This window comes from Doryrhamphus excisus, linkage group LG7 (assembly GCF_037039965.1).
Source record: "Doryrhamphus excisus strain RoL-2023G ecotype Guam linkage group LG7, RoL_Dexc_Guam_v1.1, whole genome shotgun sequence".
NCBI lineage: Eukaryota > Metazoa > Chordata > Actinopteri > Syngnathiformes > Syngnathidae > Doryrhamphus > Doryrhamphus excisus.
The window spans coordinates 15,270,108-15,289,267 of NC_136363.1; the positions used below are offsets into that span (position 1 = coordinate 15,270,108).

The 19,160-nt window shown below is 48.1% G+C and overlaps 1 protein-coding gene and 3 non-coding genes across 4 annotated transcripts; 2 read left to right on the plus strand and 2 right to left on the minus strand.

The window, feature by feature from the left end:
• Window positions 1-4,422: 4,422 nt before the first annotated feature.
• Window positions 4,423-4,504, minus strand: trnas-gcu (transfer RNA serine (anticodon GCU)). Its single transcript has one exon. It is a non-coding gene; the product is annotated as a tRNA-Ser (tRNA).
• Window positions 4,505-13,302: 8,798 nt separating this feature from the next.
• trnan-guu (transfer RNA asparagine (anticodon GUU)) lies at window positions 13,303-13,376 on the plus strand. Its single transcript has one exon. It is a non-coding gene; the product is annotated as a tRNA-Asn (tRNA).
• Window positions 13,377-14,677: 1,301 nt separating this feature from the next.
• Window positions 14,678-14,759, plus strand: trnas-cga (transfer RNA serine (anticodon CGA)). The gene has a single exon. It is a non-coding gene; the product is annotated as a tRNA-Ser (tRNA).
• A 1,539-nt stretch (window positions 14,760-16,298) lies between these two features.
• On the minus strand, window positions 16,299-19,160 carry LOC131126545 (uncharacterized). The gene is made up of 4 exons (XM_078791713.1): window positions 18,649-19,160; window positions 17,368-18,545; window positions 16,872-17,275; window positions 16,299-16,637 (listed from the first exon to the last, which is right to left on the minus strand). The coding sequence occupies exons 1-4, from the start codon at window positions 19,158-19,160 to the stop codon at window positions 16,299-16,301; spliced, it is 2,433 nt and encodes an 810-aa protein (XP_078647839.1).

Consider the following 19,160-nt stretch of genomic DNA (forward strand, 5'->3'; position numbering starts at 1 on the left):
TGGTGCATGGTCATAGGTGAATTGTGTTGATGATTGTAACAATTAAAAAGTAAGAAACCATTTTTTTTTCTTATTTGTAGGATATAAAGAAGACCAAATAAAAAAAAAATTGTCTTTCTGTTTATTTTACTGCTGTTGGTGATGGTGGAGGGGCGGAGACAGAAAGAAACTCGAGGTTCATTGAAGAAAACCCGGTCCCGACCAGGTTATGTTCACAGAGTCTGTTGCCATAGTAACTGACACCGAGGTTAAGTTACCTCTCTCTGTGAAACAGGCTGGAGTTACTACTCTGTCTCTGGTTTGACTTACCTCCCTTTGTGAAACGGAAAACTCAGAGTTTCCCTCATTTCAGTGTTTGCATACTCAGAGTTTTCACTAAACCTGCTTCGTGAAACGGGGCCCAGGTGTGATGTAAGTGCCACCGGCCTGTAGCTGCTGAGGTCTTTGGGGTGCGGCGTCTTGGGGACAGGAACCACGCAGGATGTCTTCCACAGCTGTTTGCAGGTAGCTTTTAAACCTTTCAACCCTCGTTTGCGAGTGTGAAAAGCCCATTATTTCTGGAATGTTATATGAACTACAATTTTCCCTAAAAGGACAAATCTTTGTCAATTTGGACAATTGTCAATCTGCTCCCACATTGGACCCATCGTCGTGTTTCATTATTTGGCAACTGCTTTGGCACTTCGCCAGTCCTCTTAGGAGCGCACACTCCCAGGATTCCATAGTGTAGTGTTTATCATGCTTGCCTCACATGTATAAGGTCCTTGGTTCAAAACTCAGTGAATACATGGCCTTTCACTTCCGCCTTTTACAAAAAAATCAAGGTGACAAATGGGAACAAGATCGCTGAAGGTGGGTACACGAGCATCTGTCCACAGTTTGGACACACATTTTCTCCATTCTGCCACACACGCCTGCTGGCTCCGTAAAAGAGGAAGAGGAAGCAGATAGAAAGGGGCATGTCCCCAAATTGCCACCTCCAAGATCGACAGAGGTCTTAAATTGCCCACATGGACAAGACAAATATCTTCTGGAAAAAAAGAGTTCATGGTCATACAAGACAAAGGTTGAGCCAGTCACCTGAACATTAGACTTTTGCTCTGAGTGTCCGAAATTCAAGTCCCTGTTCACGTGACCAATAATAGGGTCTGAGGTCCACTTGCAAATGCCTCCTTTTTGCCCTCAAAATACAAAGACAAGAGGGCAATCCCTTGGTACTTTATGGAAACTCGTGACTTTTAACTGGAACTAGAAAGACTTGTATAGCCCCGCACACAAACCGAGTGTCTTCCTTAGATGCACATGTTGACAGCTAATCAGCTGTCACAGACATTTGCGTCATTTAGGGAACTCCTGACCAATCCTGATCCAACCAGTCGGGTAAAACAAACCCTTCTCACTAGAACAAGACCTCTCTTAATCTTCTGTTCAGGTGTGTTCAGGTGTTTTGTACAATCTGACAGTCTTTTGCTGCCAAATCATTCCAGTCGTGGATAATGGAGCTGACCAGGAAATTGCCAGCTGTGGGATTTCAACCAGTGCCTCCTGAGCGGAAGGAACCTTAATCTGGCGCTTTCGATCACTCATCCAAACAACCTAAAACGGTGCCCTAATCAGGAAAAAAACTGTGACCTTGTGAGGTTCGCTGACAACAGAGGACACTCAAAAGGAGCCACACAAAGCAGGGTACTTGCACAGGTGGCGCAGCGGTAGCGTGCTGGGCCCTTAACCCAGAGGTCGATGGATCGAAACCATCCTCTGCTATGGCTGTTCTTTTTACATGTCCTTTGAAGAGGTTGCAGATGTATTGTCTTTGTTCCTTAGCTGACCTGGTCCAGTAAAGAGTTCACGCTTCCTTTACTGCTGTCCTCGATGCATTTATTGCTCTTGAGTGCATTCACACGCCATTGCGGGACACTGAAGCATTGTGAAACACCGTAACTGTCCTCACGAGTCCGTCGTCACTCTTATGGACTTGAAGAATCCGAGCCTGTTTCCGTTCGTTTCGGGGAACTTTGACGATCACCACATCTCCAACTTGCATGTTTCTTCTTGGCGTATGCCACCTTTGTCTCAGAGCAATGTTGGTCAGATACTCCTTCCACCATCTGTTCCAGAACTATTCCGACAAATATTGCACTTGTCTCCATCTCATTTTAGTATACAAGTCCATCCATCCATCCATCCATTTTCCTCCGCAGCAGTCTTAGTACAATTTCCCGCTGTCGAGTTCGCCCAGCACGCCAACGCTCTTCCTCCACCAGGGATATTCCCCAGCTGCTGGCACTGCCCGCTCCAACCACACCGGCTGCGTCATCTGCTTTGGTGGGCCGACTTCAGGTGGAAGGTACGATATTCTGGGCGGGGGAAGCTTCTCCTACCACAGCATTAATTGACTCTGGGGCGGACGAGAACTTCATTGATAGCGGACTGGTCAGTTCTCTTAACATTCCTACTGTTGAGCTTGTCCCCCACAAGAATGTCCGCTTGCTAGATGAACATCACCTGGCATGCATTACGCATCAGACGTGCACCATATCCTTGGTGCTGTCGGGAAACCACCACAAGGTCACTCATTTTTTTCTTATGCCCTCTCGCTCAGCTCTGTTAGTACTCGGCCTCCCCCGGCATCCCGTGTGTGTGTTGTGATGTTTTGTCATTCAGCGCCACTTTGCAGAGGCACATCCACTCGACAATTTAATTTGTTCTCCGAGAGTGTTTCCCAATGTGGCATTGGTGGTTCAGTGGTAGAGTTCTGGCTTGCCAAAGCGGGAGGCCCGGGTCCGATTCCCAGCCAATGCAGTAAAAAGTACAAAGGCTCTTTTCCTGCGAAAGGGCAGTATTCAGAATGACACCTGAAATGTAACAGACCGGACCACCCGAGAGTTAAGGTGGACAGCACTTAGTGAAACCTGACTGCAGTCATGCTGTTGTAGTCTCTGTTGCGCAATTGGTCAGCACGTTTGGCTGTTAACTGAGAGGTTGGTCGTTCGAGCCCACCCAGGGACTCTCAATTCACACATGTGTTGGACTTTGGACTCCCTCCCTTGTAAGAACATTTTTCCCCATTGGCGAACTGTTTTTGTGTTGGTGCCAGATGCACTGCTGGCGCTGGGGCTAAGCTGGTCAAAGTGCCTGTCTAGTAAAGAGGAGATCCTGGGTTCAAATCCCAGCAGTGCCTGGGTGCTTGGTCAGTGAAACTTTGGCAGCTGATTTCTGAACCATGTACTTCTTTTTGTCACTTGCCCTTCAAGAACGAATTGACGTTGCATCCACAGCTGATGTGATTGTTGTGGATCCCATTACGCCAGAAGGTGCTTGAATCCAAAGAGTATGACATTGTGATGTGTTGTCATTCAGCGCCACTTTGCAGAGGCTCGTCCACTTGACAGTTGAATTTTTTTCTCTTACAGTGTGTCCCCACGTGGCATTGGTGGTTCGGTGGTAGAATTCTCACTTGCCAAGCGTGTTGTTGACATTTGCTGACAGCCAATCAGGATGCGACACAGACGTCAGACAAGCAAAGAGACTCGCCTGCCACGCGGGCATGATCACCATTACCATCTATCAGGGATGGCAACTGAATTAGGAATCAATGCCAGAAACCACCACAGGATTTCAGATAATGTTTTGATGCAGACTGGTCATGATGCCTCTGATTAATTAAATTAATTAATCAATTAAAATTAATTAAACCATTACCTGTGAGAGCTAAGGTACACCATTGCACTAAACATTGATAGAATAGTTAGTAATGGAGTTAGTAGTGAATAACTAACAATGCTTGTGGGGATTTTTTTGGTTTTGGACATCTTTAGGATAAATAAGCATGCAAACTGACCCGGGAACATCATGGCTGCTCCTGACAAATGAACATAACGAGAGGGTTAAGATGACTACACTTCCAAAGTTCTCAGCTATGACTGAACCTCTCGCTCCTTTGTTCCCTGAGAAACTAGGTTGGCTGTGGAATTGATCAAACATCAAGAAGACCACATCAATTAAAAATAAATTAAAAAGTGATATCTTGTCCGAAAAAGGCCCGGTTAGCTCAGTCGGGAGAGCATGAGACTCTTAATCTCATCGAGATCGAGCCCCACATTGGGCGGTTCAGCTCTTTTGGTGATACATCTTAAAGATTTCTTTCCTGTGGAAAATTCTGCAACATGCGGAAAACATTTCATTCGAAGTACACAAAAAAAAAATCCCATTCTTGTATGACCACAAATGGTAGAGCGCTCACTTCGCATGTGAGATGAAGTGGAATCGATACCTGCATTTTCCAAATGGTATATTATGCCTTTTTCTTGCCAAAAAAGCATTCTCAATCTCCCACATGGTAGCGGATACTTGGATTAATTGCATTCTAATGTTGTTTCCTAAAAACACAGGTGGTGTCAAAACTGGTGCATTAGTATAGTCCGATGAAGATGGGATTCGAACCTATGCGTGCAGAACACAATGGATTAGCAGTCCATCACCTTAACCTCTCGGTCACCTCATCTCCTTTGTGGGCATGGTCTTGTGGACTCAAAATGACACATCTTAATTAGTGTTTTGGTGTTGCAGAAATTGTGGCAGCCTTCTTGTGCAGCGGGGGGATTTAACTCAAAGGCTAGAGTTCTTGCTCTACATGCAAGAAATAGCGGGTTTGATACCCGTATTGTCGAAATGATATGTTATGGCTTTTTTTTCCCAACGAAAGCGTTCTTGATCTCCGACATCGTACCTTATACTTTGATTCATTGCATGCTAATAATGTTTACTAAAAATACAGGTGTGGTCTGATTGTAACATGATATGCATCAGGATTCTGTATGTCACCTCCCAACTGCACTTGTCTGGTCTTAATATGTAATTGGCTGTGTTGTCGTGATTGATGTTGATGAAATCAAGAGAACAAAGTCACCCCTTTACAAACTATTTGCCAACTCACAATGTAAACAGCAATTGTGCTGAAAACTGGGATTGAACCAGGGACCTTTAGAGATTCAATCCAACACGCTCCCAACTGAGCAATTTCAGCTGCAAAGGGGTTTCTCTGCTTTTTCAGTCTGGGCTAAAAGTGGGGGTAGGGAAGCTGTGTCTGTGCCACGCACTATGTTGCTGTGTACCTGGTCCAGTGTGTTCTCATCTTGGGTTGGAATGTCCCCATGCTGGTAAAGGGTGGGGAATACAGTCCATTGATGAGGATAAGCGGTACAGTGGAGTTCACGGGTTGAAGTCGCCAGGTACCATAAAAATGGTAATGGGCCACGAGGGTGTTCTGAATTCCCCTTTGGCCAAATTGGCTAAATGGCCGTACAAAAAGCACCATACTTGGAGCCTGTGGTCAATGTCAACAGTTGGGCTAATTCAGTTCCGTTGAGACGGTGATTATGTACCAAGTCAGTTATGTCAGTCAGGATTTGGTCAAGGTTGTTGTGTGGTTTTGGCATGCATAAGGCTATGTATCTAAATTTAGGAGGAGTCCATGGTCTGTAAACATACTGAGGTACTCCCCCTGCTGTTGCGGAACTTGCGGGACCTTGCAAATTTCCCCACTGAGGGACGAATAAAGGCATATCTTATCTTCTACCATAGGGTAGGCTTTTGGCAAGTAGGATTCTTAATCCTACTTCTTGCCATTTTTAATGCTTTCCCAAGTTCCAACATTTCCTTGGGAGCAAGTTTGATAACCTTGGGGTGGGGACATGATGTGCCAACGGGGTTGGGAGGATTCCAACTATGGTCTTTTGGTTTGAGTGTGTCATTTAATTGAGTCGAGTCAAATGTTCCCCAAGAGAGGATGGACATGGGTGTCTGTTCAGGGGCAGTTGCAGAGTGATCATTAATTGGAAATGTCGGGTACAAAGATGTGGCCTGAGTCGGAGTTTGTAGAACTACTGATGACTGAAAGTCTCGCTCCTTCTATTCCCTGAGAAAAAGGTTGTCTGTGGAATTGATCAAACATCAAGGTGGCCACATCGATAAAAAAGAAAAACAAAAAAATTATATCTACAGCTGATAAAGGCCCGTTTGGCTCAGTCGGTAGCGCATGAGACTCTTACTCTCAGGGTCCTGGGTTCGAGCCCCACATTGGGCGGTTCAACTCTTTTGTTGATACATCTGAAAGATGTCTTTCCTGTGGAAAATTGTTCAAAATGCAGAAAACATTTTATTCGAAATACAAAAAAACAAACCCCCTTCTTGTATGACCACAATTCCTAACTTGGTCAGCTGTGAAATTAACTAGGGACCTTTTGCGTGTTCGGCAAACGTGACAACCACGACACTATGGAAACCTGAAGGAAGGGGCTCTTAAGGGGACAGGCGAAGTCACGAAGCAGTTGCCAAACAATGAAACACGACGATGTTTCCAAAGTGGGGGCAGATTGACAATTGTCCAAATTGGCAAATATTTCTCAATTTTTTATCAATAAAGTAAATTTGATTAGAGATCAGATGATAGATGTTGATGGTAGACTGTCAGATTCTATTATAAAGAACAAGACAATGTAGGATAAACTGCGTAGTTTTCAATTTAAGAGGGTAAGTGTAGATGAGGTAGCAAAACTGTTGCATTCCATTAAAAGCGATGAGCCCCGTGGTATTTATAATTTGGTTGGGAGGTTACTGAGGGCAGTGTTGGAATTTGACCACCTGTTCTTAGGTCAGTGATTCCTGTGGGTGTCGTGTTGGAGGCAAGAGATGACAACGAACTTGTCAGTTATATGGTTTACTCTCAGACCAGTCAGATTACACGGAGCTCCGGGCCCATAAGTCTTCCCCTAACACCTGCAGAGACGTAGGCTTTACTTACAGGTCAGAACAAATGAGTACAGCTAACTGTCCCTGCCCGGCTTTTATTATGCTAAGAAATGTCGGTAGATCTCTGGCGCATCACAGGTGGCCCCCCTCCATTCCTCGGTCGACGTCTTCTCACCAACGCAGGGCGGGCGGGGTGGAGCGGTGGAGCCAGTTGGAGCGGTGGAGCCAGCTGTTATCGACAGGCCATGGCTGCCGACGTCATGCTCCCCCGTTATCTGTTGTTAGTCAAAATTGTGGATGTGTAGGAGAGCTCCGGAACTGTATGTGCTTGAAAGCGATTATGTGTCCTTTGATTTGCCCAAGGCTGCTTGGTTCTACTTGATTAAATGTAGTGCATAGTTATATGAGTGAGACACAAGAAATAGGAGACAAACATACATGAGACACAAAAAATAGGAGACAAACATATATGAAATCCTTCAATCCCCCTCATGGCCTCAACAGAGGCCACAAGGTGAAATACCGGATCAGAGTTAGGGAAGAAGCACCCGGTCACCCTGTGGGGGCGGTGGATGCAGGCGGGCCAACTGGTATTGACCTCGCCCATCAGCCGCCATCACCCTGGACAGGATGAGCTGGAGGCACTTGGAACACAGGAAACAACAGCAAACGAAAAGAGCAGCCAGAAAAAGAAACACTAAAACTGTAATAATAATGCCGGAGGCCAACTCTTTCCACTTACCAAAGTAGCTCATCAACGAGTCCCACGGGCTGGTGTCCACACCGACATGTAATTTCATACGTTTATTCAAAGCTGTGAGACCTTCAATTGCACGAGACAAACGACCACCCGGTGCCGTATTGTTTGGGATGAAAGTGCAACATTCCGTACCAATCATTGCACACACGCCATGTTTTTCTGCCAATAACATATCAAGAGCGATACGATTTTGAAAGGACATCAAAGACGTGGCCCGCAACTGTTCACTTACCGCCTTGAAGCCTTCTTCGGTCTGATTGGAGAGGCGCTGTAGATTGTAATGCACATAATTGATGCGATCAACATTTTTATTAACGGTGATCCAAGGCAGAATTGACTCAAAACCTGCCGCAATCTGATTGACTAATTTATATTCGTCTGGAACTCAGCCCAATTCGTACAGGCACAGCAGCACGGCTTCTGTGGCCTGCAAACAACAATCAGCAGAGTCAGTGGCGAGGAGGAGATCGTCCATCCATCTGGAAGCTGCAAAACTGACAACACCTGGCGCAAATGATGATTGTACAAACCAGGGTTGTTGTTGAAACCTTGGGGCATGCGGGTGTACTGGAACCGTTGGCCATGATAGGTGAAAGCACAAAAAACCTACGTCAAATGGACCGTTGAACCACACCCCCTCCGGGATGGTGTCCAACATGGGTCCGGAGAGTTCGTGATCTGTCAGTGTTTTTAGCTCGTACCTGTCAATCAAACGATGTTGAACAACGGACACGTCTGTGCATTGGCACACCACACGATACGCCGACTCCGAGGGAGAATGTTGTACCTGCGGTACCTCAGGGAGCGGCGTCCAGTCTTTAGCTGCCAACAACCGTTTCACCATGGGACCCAAGGACCGTTGTTCATGTCCTGGGGCCACAGCCAAAGAGATGTGTGGCGCCAAATCAGGGGTGCCTCTGTACCAGGCCTGTTCCAACTTGTTAACAAAATAGACGCTGGCCGCCACCCCCTCAGGTCCTGCAAAAAGACGAGAAGAATTTAACCACCATTCCATACCTTCAATGTCTTCAAATTCTTCCTGATATGTCATGTCCTGCTGTGTGTCGTAAAACAATGTGCAATGTAACGGGGTGGTGGGAGGCATATACGCGGCCTTGGACAGGATCCATGGTTTCCACGTCTCATAGACTGACACCACACTGCTCGGTGACGAAGTCCCAGTCAGAAGGCACCAATAAATGTCGGCTGTTGTGGTTGCCGGCAGTTCTTTGAGCAGGTATTGCCCTCCCGTACTTTGGTTGTTGCAGTCCACTGTCGTGCCATCTGGCAACATCAGGGTTAAACCAGAGTCTGTGCACAAAATAGTAGCATTAGAAGCAGTCAATATGTCACGACCAATCAAGTTCAGCGGTGCGTCCAGGGCATGGATGTAGGCGTGCATGAACTGCTGATTTGCCAGGTGGGTTTCCAAATTGACAGTGAAGGGAAGCAGACGCCTCTTCCCGGAGAAGCCAATGAGTGGCACACAGCAGGTGGTCACCTTGGTAGATGGTAAAGGCACATTCAAAACAGAGTGTGTCGCACCTGTGTCCACCAAACCTCTGATGAGCTTGCCGTCCACTGTGAGGTCGAGCATGGGGTCTGCTGTTTCCCTGCTCGCCGGGCTCCTCGGGCCTCCCTATTCGAACCAGTGGGCACCACCGTCCTGGTCTTGGTAGTATTGACCAGCAGGGGGTGGTAGAAGAACTGCTTGCTGTTGCTGAGGTCGATGGAATGGGCGGCCCCGCCCACGTGAGCCTCCACGTGGCTGCATGCCTGGTGGTTGATAAGCCCAAGGTTGCTGTTGCTGTTGTGGTGATTGCCTCAGTGGTCCTGATGGTGGCCACTGTCCAGTGCGGGTGGGGCAATCACGTGCCCAGTGATCAAGAGCTCCGCACACGAAACAGCCAGTGTAGCCCTGAGACGGTCCACCCCTTCTCCCACCTCGGTTAGATATGCCACCACGCCCCTGCCACATTATGTTTTTCTCTTTCTTTTTAGCTGTGGTTAATTCTCGTTCTTTGGCCAATTGTAATTTCAACAGTTGTGCTGCTAAATCCTTTTGTGTTTTATCTTTTTCGTCCTCCTCCTCCCGGTGCCTGCTCATGTGGTGCAACAAGATCGCTTTGTATGATTTTTCTGTTTCGACTGACAGATTAGGAACATCTTTTAACTTCTTTGCCACTGATGGTGGCATTCCAGCAAGCACTGCTGCTCGAAATAATGTGGTCATGGGAATATTGTCTTGGAAGTTTACGCCCGTGGCCTCCGTCCACCGTCTGACGCAATCCTCATAATACATGGATGGATCGGTTGTGCCGGACCACGGCAACGCGGAGGGCACAGTAGCGTTTTCGGATGGATACTCTTCACGAAGTACAGCAAACAAAACTCGTGCATAGGGGCCAAAGGGTTCCTGTACAGCCACATTTCCCAACCTAGCTCTCGCTATAATTTGGCTGAATCGACCTGGCAAAGCAGATGCCGATAGCAGGCAGCGGACGTCTCCCCAGGCCAAACTGAGGCCAGCTGTGAGGCGCAAGACCTCGTCAATCCATGGGTCTGCTCCACGGGCTAGTGGAGGCAACTTACGACACATGCCGTCAATGTCTGTTATGGTAAAAGGTGTGTATTCTGTGTGCTGGCCCGCCACGTCAACTTTTAAAGGCATAACTGTTTTAGATCGAGCCCCTGTGTTGTCTCGTCTCACAGGGGCTGGTGAAGACGGCGTTAGGGATATGTCATCTTCCGATTGTGTATCCCGTTCCGCCGTAGGTGTCGCCGGCTGGCGCCTGCCGTAATCTGTCTCAGCAGTGTGTCGGCGCCTGGTACAGCCTTCTGGCAACACATTAGACATGTCAATTCGTTTTAAAATCTTAGATACGCTTTTACTGTGTCTGGCCGTATCTATAAGGGACATGTTTTGCGCCGCACCCGTGCAGGAAGTCGCACCACCAGTCTCCACTGACGGGTCACCAACCTGTGGCACAGGGTCTGCCTATGTCTATTGGGGGATGGCGCCTTGCTTGTTGTAGGGTCGGAACGTGTCTATTTAACTCCTCGCCATTAATGTCGACTTCTCCCTGGAATCTTAGAGTAGGATAGACTCCACTGGGAGGGTTTGAATTGGGCGGGGGTGCCGATGGCGTGACCACTAGGGCCCTTCTCGCCTTCGACTGATTTTCCCGCGTCATGTACGGGACGGCCAAAGCCAAGCTTGCCATCCCCATCGAATGAATCATTCGCCTGGAATCTTCTAATGTTTTCAGCGTCTTCTTAAGTTCTGACTTCTGCCAGAATGACGCCTGCTCAATTTTCTCCTCCACCTGTCTTATTTATTTCATAATCTTTTCCTCCTCCTGTCTGAACTTACTCTGAACCTTCACAATATTATCCCAACTCTGTCCATCACACACGCCCCATGTTTTACGTACCATCTGTCTATCTTTATTCTTATCCTGACTTACCAAGCCACTCATAACCTGACCTTCCACAAGACCAAACAACTCACTTTCTGACACCCTCGGGGGACCCCCACACATTTCCCACTCCTCACATTCTCAGTTCAACTCACCTTCCATTCTATTCCCACAACAATTAAAACAAAAAAACAAATACAAAACTGATAGTTGCAAGAATGTTGAGCAATAATGAAAGTTATCAAATAGACCCTGTCTATTTAAGCATCCATGTGAAGCGTTCCCCTCACCGCCTGCTGGTGTACTGCCCTTCACAGGACCTGGAATGGAGCGTTACATTTACGGCCCTCCACCCAGTAAAATTAGCGCAATAGACCCTGTCTATTGTTAAGCATCCAAGTAAAGCGTTCCCCTCACCGCGCTTGGTGTACTGCCCTTCACTGGACCCGAATGGAGCGTTACATTTACGGCCCTCCACCCAGTTGGGTACGCCGACCCTTAGTGGTCCCGGACCACGCAGTATACTGGAACACACACCGGTTTTCTCAAAACTTCACAATAATGTCACAAAACACACACTATGTCAACACACCTGCTAGCGTAATAATATTCTCAGACACACAGACACAATGCTACCAGGTTTCCACCAAATTTGTTATTGACCAATAGCAGAATTTGAATAAACAGGTTTCTGCTTACCTTTTTATTTGTAAAGGGGGGGCTGTAGTGGAAGCCCAGAGCATCGAACTGCAGCCTAAAGTAGGACCCAACCACACAACACAACTCCCCCTCCAACCACGTTGGGCGCCATTTGTTGGAATTTGACCACCTGTTCTTAGGTCAGTGATTCCTGTGGGTGTCGTGTTGGAGGCAAGAGATGACAACGAACTTGTCAGTTATATGGTTTACTCTCAGACCAGTCAGATTACACGGAGCTCCGGGCCCATAAGTCTTCCCCTAACACCTGCAGAGACGTAGGCTTTACTTACAGGTCAGAACAAATGAGTACAGCTAACTGTCCCTGCCCGGCTTTTATTATGCTAAGAAATGTCGGTAGATCTCTGGCGCATCACAGGTGGCCCCCCTCCATTCCTCGGTCGACGTCTTCTCACCAACGCAGGGCGGGCGGGGTGGAGCGGTGGAGCCAGTTGGAGCGGTGGAGCCAGCTGTTATCGACAGGCCATGGCTGCCGACGTCATGCTCCCCCGTTATCTGTTGTTAGTCAAAATTGTGGATGTGTAGGAGAGCTCCGGAACTGTATGTGCTTGAAAGCGATTATGTGTCCTTTGATTTGCCCAAGGCTGCTTGGTTCTACTTGATTAAATGTAGTGCATAGTTATATGAGTGAGACACAAGAAATAGGAGACAAACATACATGAGACACAAAAAATAGGAGACAAACATATATGAAATCCTTCAGCAGCAGCAAAGTTGATTCAGGAGCCCATATGCCATATTAATTATTGAGAATGGTGTTTACCCACAGTCCTGGAAGATCGCAAGGGTGCTAGGTCGAAAAGGTTTACTTAAACAAGTTATTCCTTGTGTGCTGTTGTAGTCTCTGTCGCGCAATTGGTCAGCGTGTTTGGCTGTTAACTGAGAGGTTGGTGATTCAAGCCCACCCAGGGACTCTCAATTCACACGTGTTGGACTTTGGACTCCCTCCCTTGTATGAACATTTTTCCCCATTGGCGAACTGTTTTTGTGTTGGTGCCAGATGCACAGCTGGCGCTGTGGCTAAGCTGGTCAAAGTGCCTGTCTCGTACTGCATCTTCAATTTAATTATTGAGAATGGCGCTTACCCACAGTCCTGGAAGATCGCAATGTTGCTTGGTCGAAAAGGGTTACTTAAACAAGTTATTCCTTGTGTGCACGGTCATCTCCTTGGCCTTCTCGGTTTTGAGGATGAAGGAGCAGAAATCTTCTGGCACGCTGTACTTGACCACAGAAGGAGGATAAAGGAAGTAGGTTTAACATTTCAGGGAAGGGGCCTACCTTCACCACCTGAACAGGGACTTGAACCCTGGACTCTCAGATTAAAAGTCTGATGCTCTCCCAACTGAGCTATCCAGGCCTTTGTTGAATGAGGACAACTCACAAGGTAAAATCTTCTGGCATACCGTACTTGACCTTGCAGAGACGAGAGCTTCTTCTCTGGCTCTCAACAAAGGCGGTCGCATCTTTCCCCTCTCCTCCCTATCCTTTATCTTCCCTTCTTCTTTTGCGTTCATCAAAGAGTAAAGCTGGTGTCCTGGTTTGCAATGCCTCGATTGTTACACCAGAAGGTGCGAGTCACATCCAAAACAAAGGGCATGCTGGAAGCATAGCATGCGTTAGTATGGCTTCAACTGAACAGAAGTTGGCAGGGTCTGAGTCTCTGTGGCGCAATCGGTCAGCACGCTCGGCTGTTAACCGGGAGGCTGGTGGTTCGAGCCCACCCAGGGATGTTCTCTGGATGCATCAGTGTCACAGTTCATTCGTGTTTGCGCTCCACTCTTGCACAGCACTTGTGTGGTTCCCAATTGGCAAACTGTCTTTTGCCAATGACTTTTCAAAAGCACATTACAGCTTCCATGGTCCAACACATTTGATCAGAAGTTAGGTTGATCAAGTCATAGATTTCAGTTTGATTCTGCACAGGTCTGGTGAAACACAGAAGCTCTGCTTGAAAATATTAGCTTTTGCAAAAGCGCCAGCCAGGATTATAGATTAAGAGATGGCGGAATGCTTTTATGTTAAAAGGAATCAAGTCAAACCCCATCAACTGGTAAGCAGGGGCCCGTAAGAGAAGACACTGTATACTGTTGTGGTTTTTTGACAGACATGTCTAGTAAACAGGAGATCAGTGCCTTCTCTGTGTTTCAGCAGCTCATTCATTCATTCATTTTCTACCGCTTTTCCTCACGAGGGTCACGGGGGGGTGCTGGAGCCTATCCCAGCTGTCTTCAGGCGAGAGGCGGGGTACACCCTGGACTGGTCGCCAATCACAGGGCACATATAGACATTCACAACCATTCACACTCACATTCATACTATGGACAATTTGGAGTGGCCAATTAACCTAGCAGGTTTTTGGAATGTGGGAGGAAACCGGAGTACCCAGAGAAAACCCACGCATGCAAACTCCACACAGAGATGGCCGAGGGTGGGAATTGAACCCTGGTCCTCCTAGCTGTGAGGTCCGTGTGCTAACCACTAGACCGCCGTGTCGCCTTCAGCAGTTCCTATGCTGTTATTTAAAAGAAATATTGATCTTGTTCTGTTGAATAAATACCCATCATTTCTGATGTCATATGTGGTATACATGTCACATGTACTGCAATGCTCCCTACATTGACAATACCCTTGTGTATATGGACATTTGCAGGTTTAAGAAAACAGACCACATTAGCCAAATATCTTCTGGACAAAAGAGTGGTCAGACAAGACAAAGTTTGAGCCAGTCACCTGAACATTAGACTTTTGATCTGAGTGTCCGGGATTCAAGTCCCTGTTCAGGTGACCAGTGATAGGGTCTGAGGTCCACTTGCAAACGCCTCCTCTTTGGGCAACAGGACAATCCCTTGGTATTTTATGGAAACGATGTGAGGTGCCTGGCTTTTAACTAGAAGTGGAAAGACTTGTGTAGCCCCTCACATACACCATGTGTCTTCCTCCCATGCACATGTTGCCAGCTGATCCTTGACATCAGCAAAATTTTGGTTCTAGGACAATGGGGTCACTTGCCCCCATTGGTCGGTTCCAAGCGGTCACGGTGGCCGAGAGGTTAAGGTGTTGGACTCGAAATCCAATGGGGTTTCCCCGCACAGGTTCGAATCCTGTCTGTGATGCTTTGGTTGGGCATTTGTTGCCGCCATGCTGTTTACCTTGTGGTGGAGTACTGTTGGTTATGAGGGCCGGGGTGTTGTCCTTTCGCGGTCCGCATGCTCTACACTGGTGGTCTGAATTTTGGGTAGAGGATCTACTTCTTGCAGTCTCGGTGGCCGAGAGGTTTGTTGCCACTCTGCTTTGACATGCTGTTTTCTTTACCTCTCCCCGGTCTTTCAGCGGCCTTGTCGAGGGTGTTTCACAGGTGGGTGGCGTGATGTTGGATATGGGGGCCAGTGGGTTGTCGCCGTTTTGTTGTTCCTGGAGCACATAAAGAAGAGTGGCCAGTACGAGGGGTTGAACCCATGACCTTGGCGTTATTAGCACCACATGCTGACCAACTGAGCTAACCGGGATAGTGGCAGAGAGCTGCTGGAATGACAAGGCGCTACGAAACGCGTATCGGGCGGAGCCTCTCCGACCCACATGTCGGCTCCAAATCCCACCTCCTGGGGCTCTTCCGGCACCACTCCTCTGTCCCTGCTCCAGCAGCGGAGCGCCGTCTGACGACATCGGGAGTGTCGTACCCATGCAACTGGGAGCCAGTCGCCTTTCGCCAGTGGAGAGGAGTCACCGTCTACGCCTGTGGCTGTGCCTGTACTGTGGGAGTCCTACACACAATTTCCCGCTGTCCAGTTCGCCCAGCACGCCAACGCTCTTCCTCCGCCAGGGATATTCCCCAGCTGCTGGCACTGCCCGCTCCAACCACACCGGCTGCGTCATCCGCTTTGGTGGGCCGACTTCAGGTGAAAGGTACGATATCCTGGGCGGCATTAATTGACTCTGGGGCGGACAAGAACTTCATTGATAGCGGACTGGTCAGTTCTCTTAAATTCCTACTGTTGAGCTTGTCCCCCACAAGAATGTCTGCTCGCTAGATGAACATCACCTGGCATGCATTACGCATCAGATGTGCACCATATCCTTGGTGCTGTCGGGAAACCACCACAAGGTCACTCATTTTTTTCTTATGCCCTCTCGCTCAGCTCTGTTAGTACTTGGCCTCCCCTGGCATCCCGTGCGTGTGTTGTGATGTTTTGTCATTCAGCGCCACTTTGCAGAGGCACATCCACTCGACAATTTAATTTGTTCTCCGACAGTGTTTCCCAACGTGGCATTGGTGGTTCAGTGGTAGAATTCTCGCTTGCCAAGCGGGGGCCGCGTGGGTGTTGTTGACATTTGCTGCCAGCCAATCAGGATGCGAGACAGACGTCACACAAGCAGAGCGACTTCGGAGAAATGAAGTCAGGGGTTCGAATCCCGTCTAAGCATCAGTCAAGTCACCATTTTCTTCTCCACAATATCATTTTTTTCCCAATTAATCCCTATATGATTACAAACTATTCATATCAGGCTTATATTGATACCAGTGCTTGAAAATCAAAAATCAAAGCAATGTAACAAAGAATATTTATTTATCAGGTTGCCAAGCCACACTCAAAAACACTCTTAGAGATAAAAAATGAATACTAATCACAAGCTATGAATTATAAAAAAAATCTTCATTTATTTTGGTGCCGTTGTTTCTCCTTTTCATAAAAAGGAGAGGCCTGGAACTCCCTCCAGCTCATCTCTCTTTCCATCCCGTGCTCTCTATAGATAGAGAAGACTTTGGCAGGGCAGTAGATGTACTTCCCTGCTTGCCCTGGAAAGCCAGTGTGGATGTGGGGGCTGTTCGGACCCTGCTTTAGCTGCATCCTGCAGAACCGGCACTTTCGGACAGCTGGTGGAGGAGATTCCTCCCTCTTCCTCTTCTTCTGCTGTTTTTCCTCCACCCTCTTTCTTGTATCATCGAGCTCTCGCTGGAAGAAGTCTGTTTGACTGAACTCTTGAAACGGCATCTTGGGGTTTGTCAGACCTTCTGCACCATATTTTTGGAGCAATAAAAGTATCTGACAGGGCCCCGCTGATAAAAGTCATGTATTGATGTCCCATCCCCATGATATTTTGATTTTGGTTGACCACAGCAAAGACATGTTTTTGTTTGAGTTTTTTTTTGACACGGGAGGTGGTTGCTCCTGCTTCAATGGGGTATGAGCAGGTGGTGGTGGTGGTGCTGGTGATGGTAGAATGACCATAGCTGCAGGCAGTGTCACGACAGGCACAGCAGAGGTAGTGCTGTGCAACTGCCAAAGCTGCTGTGTATGTTGCAGCTTCTCTGGGCTGGTATTTAGTGAAGATGATGTATTGAGAAATTTACTGTTGTGTTTTATGTATTTGGAAATATGCAATTTTGATGTTGGATGCAGCATGCTGTTGGGGTCTTTGCTGGACTTGTGGACAAGAGTGCCATACTCCCGAACCACAAGCTTGATCATGTCCTCGTGCCCGCGGTGTTTATTAAGGAGCTCGTCAATTGCCGACTTCATTGGAGATGGCCAGCGCTTGTGGTCCAACACAAATACTCTCCCTCCAGTCTTCACTGGTCCAGTGCGGGCAGCAGTCGGAGAACATTGGATGGGCAATCTTCTTGTGGGCTCTAGGCAAAGAAAACCACAAGATACAAACAAACAAACAAGGTCAAACAAGATGCAACAAGGGGACACATGATTAGTTTAGATAAGTTTTTACCTGGCTGTGGCTGAAGCTCAGTAACAGAAGCTTTATTGTCCAAGTCAGATGCTGGGATAGGGGCCACATGACTAGACGTAGTCGCAGTAGCAGTTTGAAGAGGGTGAACAGAGTGGGGAACAAAGCTGAAAAGTCTGGTGGGAGGTGTGGAGGAAGGCTGCACTGGGTCTGCTCCCTGATCAGACAGGATGCCTGGAGAAGGAGTACTTGTGGCGTGGCCGGGGTCCTTCTTGGTTTTATGTTTGTCCCAGTCTAAAGGGACCGGACAACATTCTGGCTCCCTGTACTCCAGGCCAAACCTCTCCCCGGTGTCTTCAGCTGCCAGACGAAGAGCAGGGTACTTTTCTTCGCCAAAGACCCGTCTGGAAACAGCATTCAGGGAGCATATCAGTGCAGGGTCGAAAACAGGCGGGAGAGAAACGCCTGGCAGTTTCAGGTCCAGCAGACACTGATAATTCCAGCGACACACTCCTGTCATGGCCTGGGCCTGGAACAGCTCTGGGGAGACCTGGGTGCCGGTCACCCATTTGGCCTGGTGAAAGTGGTAGCCCTCCTGCTGCGATGTGCCTCTGATGGGGATCCAGACGGGGACTGCTGCACGCTCACCTGGCACGTGGTTTAACTGTATCGTTCCTCCACGGCGGTACAGTATGTCCCCTTCCACCTCAGGATCACTGAGGCAACCGCGCAGAATGTGGACTCGTTGGATCCTCCATCTCTTTAGCATGGATGGCTTATAAAGAGGGATGCCATTCGGATCTGTGGTCAGGTGAAAGTGCTTCAACACCCCTTCCACTCTCTGAATAAGCGTCCCGGGCGAAGGAATCTTTATCCTGCAGTGCTCACGAATATGCTGCTTGGTGGGATTTGCAGGCTGGATGCCACAGAAGACGTATGCATCCTGGAGCCTCTGCAGGTCTTCCTGGTCCACCACAGAGAAGGCAGCCGACAGGAACTGTGCGAAGGTGCCGTATAACGGGTGATGTTCTGAGGCACACTCACGAAGAAGCCGTCGCATACAGTGGAACAAGTCCAGCTTGATGACGATACTGTTGTTGTAAGAGGTTCTTGATGCACATGTATTCAACAGGTTCCCAGATGTAGCCTCAGTAACAATTGCATCAGTTGTTTGCCAGGCATCCCAGTTGAGATGTTCCTCCGCAGAAGACTCTGCAACCCTGAACAGCAATCTCTGAGAAACACAAATAACATATGAAATAATGACATTTAATAGAGTTAATTTTTGATTAAACATTTCTGGTTAAAGTGATGAAGTCTCACCTGTCAACCCACTGAAACTGGGCTTTCTCAATGCCAGCCCTGTTGTAGCGGTTTGAGAGACCCTCATACATCGGCCGCAGGGTTTTGTCCGTCTCAGACTGCACCATGACCCAGGACAGGATCATCCAGTTCTCATTCATCACAGCGTATGGCGACATGACACCAGATGAAAAGGTGACTTTCTTGGCCACTTTCTGGGTGTGGTCTGAGCGGAGAGCCTGTCCAAAGGTACCCTGCAGCATCCGCTGAATGGTGTCCTTCTGGTTACGGAACTCATGCAGCAAGCAGTCGGTGAGGTAGTGGGCAGACACAGAGACCCCGTTCCAGCCATCAGCATCACTGTAGCCCCCAAAAGGCTTCGGTTTTCGCTCCTGCCGAAGGAACTGAGTGATGGTCTTTTGGCCGCCATAAGTTCCTGCCTCTCCATCCATGACATTCTGGCAGCACAGGAGATAGGCCAGGTTGGCACGCTCATACTTGAGATGCAACATCTCGTTGACCTGATTTGCCAT